The sequence below is a fragment of the Alosa sapidissima genome, chromosome 15, assembly GCF_018492685.1.
Source record: "Alosa sapidissima isolate fAloSap1 chromosome 15, fAloSap1.pri, whole genome shotgun sequence".
Classification (NCBI taxonomy): Eukaryota; Metazoa; Chordata; class Actinopteri; order Clupeiformes; family Clupeidae; genus Alosa; species Alosa sapidissima.
Genome location: NC_055971.1, coordinates 24,505,453 through 24,507,952, shown reverse-complemented (window position 1 = coordinate 24,507,952; position 2,500 = coordinate 24,505,453). Strand labels below are relative to the sequence as shown.

Here is a 2,500-nt window from a genome sequence, read left to right as displayed (position 1 = left end):
GATCTGTGATCATATGTGGTTATAAGGGATGTTGGATGGAGCGTTTGGGCAATGCATGCTCTGTTAATGTGTGTGTGTGTGTGTGTGTGTGTGTGTGTGTGTGTGTGTGTGAGGTGCACCAGGAGGACATGTTTTCCTCGACAACCAATTCTCTCTTTAGGTGATAGATAAGGAGGTGTCAGAAGAATGAGGATGAAATTATTTTCTTAGGAGGCCTGGTGTGTGTGTGTGTGTGTGTGTGTGTGTGTGTGTGTGTGTGTGTGTGCGTGTGTGGGATTTGTGTGGCAGTGGGTGTTTCATTTAACGTTTACTTTGTGGATGTTTGTGACATTTTGTGTTTATTTGTATTTGCTTTTGCTAACAATGTTTCTGTCACTCTTCCTCCTACTCTTTCCTCCCTCTCTCTTTCTCTCCCTCTCTCTCTCTCTCTCTTTCTCCCTCTCTCTCTCTTTCATCTCTTGTCTCTTCTCTCCCTGTCTCACAGTAAATAAGCACAAACCGTGGATTGAGACATCCTACCACGGAGTGATCGCAGAGAACTCCGATGTCGTTGTGCTGGACCCTCCACTCGTTGCTCTGGACAAGGATGCCCCTATCCCCTTTGCAGGTGGAACACACAAACAAACACACACACACACACAAATTGCAATCCATATGATACATTACATTACATTACATTACATTTGGCGGACGCTTTTTAGCCAAAGCGACTAACAACATAGTAAACAGTTTAAGTTTTAGAGCAGTTCTCAACAATTTTAGGACAATTTAAAAACATTAGAGTACAGTAAGAATAAGTGCATCAGTGAGTGCTGTTTTTAACAGTTACTTGTCAGTTTGAGACGGCTGGTGAGTGCTAGGATCAGTAAGACTTGTTGTAAGTGTTGCTATGAGAGGAGATGTTCTCTAAAGAGCTGGGTCTTCAGGAGTTTTCTGAAAATGGAGAAGGATGTCTCTGCCCTTGTAGGAGCTGGCAGTGTGTTCCACCAACGAGGAACAACAGATGAGAAAAGTTTGGATTGGCTTGAGCGTACCGGTGGTAGAGCTAGACGTCGTTCGTCTGAGGAGCGCAACGGTCTGGAGGTAGCGTATGTCTGTATGAGGGCATTCAAGTAGGTGGGAGCAGAACCGGAGACTGCTTTGTAGGCAAGCGTTAGAGCCTTGAATTTGACCGCCATAGGTAGCCAGTGTAGCTGGATGAGCAGCGGGGGTAACATGTGCCCTTTTGGGTTGGTTGTAGACCAGGCGCGCCGCCGCGTTCTGGATCATCTGAAGTGGTTTCACTGCGCAGGCTGGGAGACCTGTCAGGAGGGCATTGCAGTAGTCGAGTCGTGAGATGACTATTGCCTGAACCAGAAGTTGGGTAGCATCTTGAGTCAAGTAAGTCCTGATTTTCCGTATGTTGTAGAGTGCGAAACGGCATGACCGGGCGACTGAGGCAACATGATCTGAGAAGTTTAGTTGGTTGTCGAGAACAACTCCTAGATTTTTTGCAGTCCTGGTAGGTGAAACAGACAGGGAGTCAAATTTGATGTTGATGTCGTGATGTATGGTAGGTTTAGCTGGGAGGACCAGTAGTTCAGTCTTTGAGAGGTTCAGCTGGAGGTGGTGTGCCTTCATCCATGTAGCTATGTCTGAGAGGCAATCCGAGATCCGTGCTGAAACCAAGGGGTCATCAGGTGGAAAGGGACAGATAGAGCTGTGTGTCGTCTGCATAGCAGTGGTATGAGAAGCCATGCGAACGGATAATCTGTCCCAAGGAGGTGGTGTAGATAGCAAAGAGAAGGGGGCCCAGCACTGAGCCCTGGGGGGACCCCTGTGGTGAGATGGAGAGGTGCAGATAGCTGACCAAGCCATGATACGTTTAAACGAGCGTCCTGTGAGGTAGGATTCAAACCAGGAGAGAGCAGAACCGGAGATTCCCATGTTAGCGAGTATAGAGAGAAGGATGCGGTGATTAACCGTGTCAAAGGCAGCCGATAAGTCAAGCAGAATGAGTACTGATGACCGAGCGGTCGCCCTGGCTTCTTTTAAGGCTTCTGTTACAGACAACAGAGCCGTTTCGGTAGAGTGGCCGCTTTTGAACCCAGACTGATTTGGATCCAGAAGGTTGTTCTGTGAAAGGAAGTCAGAGACCTGTTTGGAGACTGCTCGTTCAATGCCTTTGGATAGGAAAGGCAGGAGTGAGACAGGGCGGTAGTTCTCGACTTGAGCAGGGTTGAGAGAAGCTTTCTTAAAGGGGTGGTTCAGGATTTTGGACATAAGACCTTATTTCCAAGTAAGCAAGTGTGATATTTATCAGTGGAGACCGTTTTCAGCACGTTTCATCCAGTCCTTCTAATTGCAGAGTTCGCAGGTGCTAGGCTAGCGCAAGTCAACGGTATGTGCTAGCCTGCCACTAAAGACAGTCTTACCCACTCCAAAGTACACCTGAGGCAAATTCCAGACAATCGATGTAAATGTCTGTGTTGATAGAATAGTGTAAGAAATACAACTACCC

General features: G+C 47.4%; 1 protein-coding gene across 1 annotated transcript in view; it reads left to right on the top strand.

Moving 5' to 3' along the window:
• Positions 1–2,500, top strand: part of LOC121684214 (calsyntenin-2-like) — a 70,124-nt gene that overhangs the window by 35,134 nt on the left and 32,490 nt on the right. Inside the window, 1 exon segment of the mRNA XM_042064184.1 lies at positions 485–607. Within this exon segment, the coding sequence (XP_041920118.1) occupies positions 485–607 (123 nt within the window).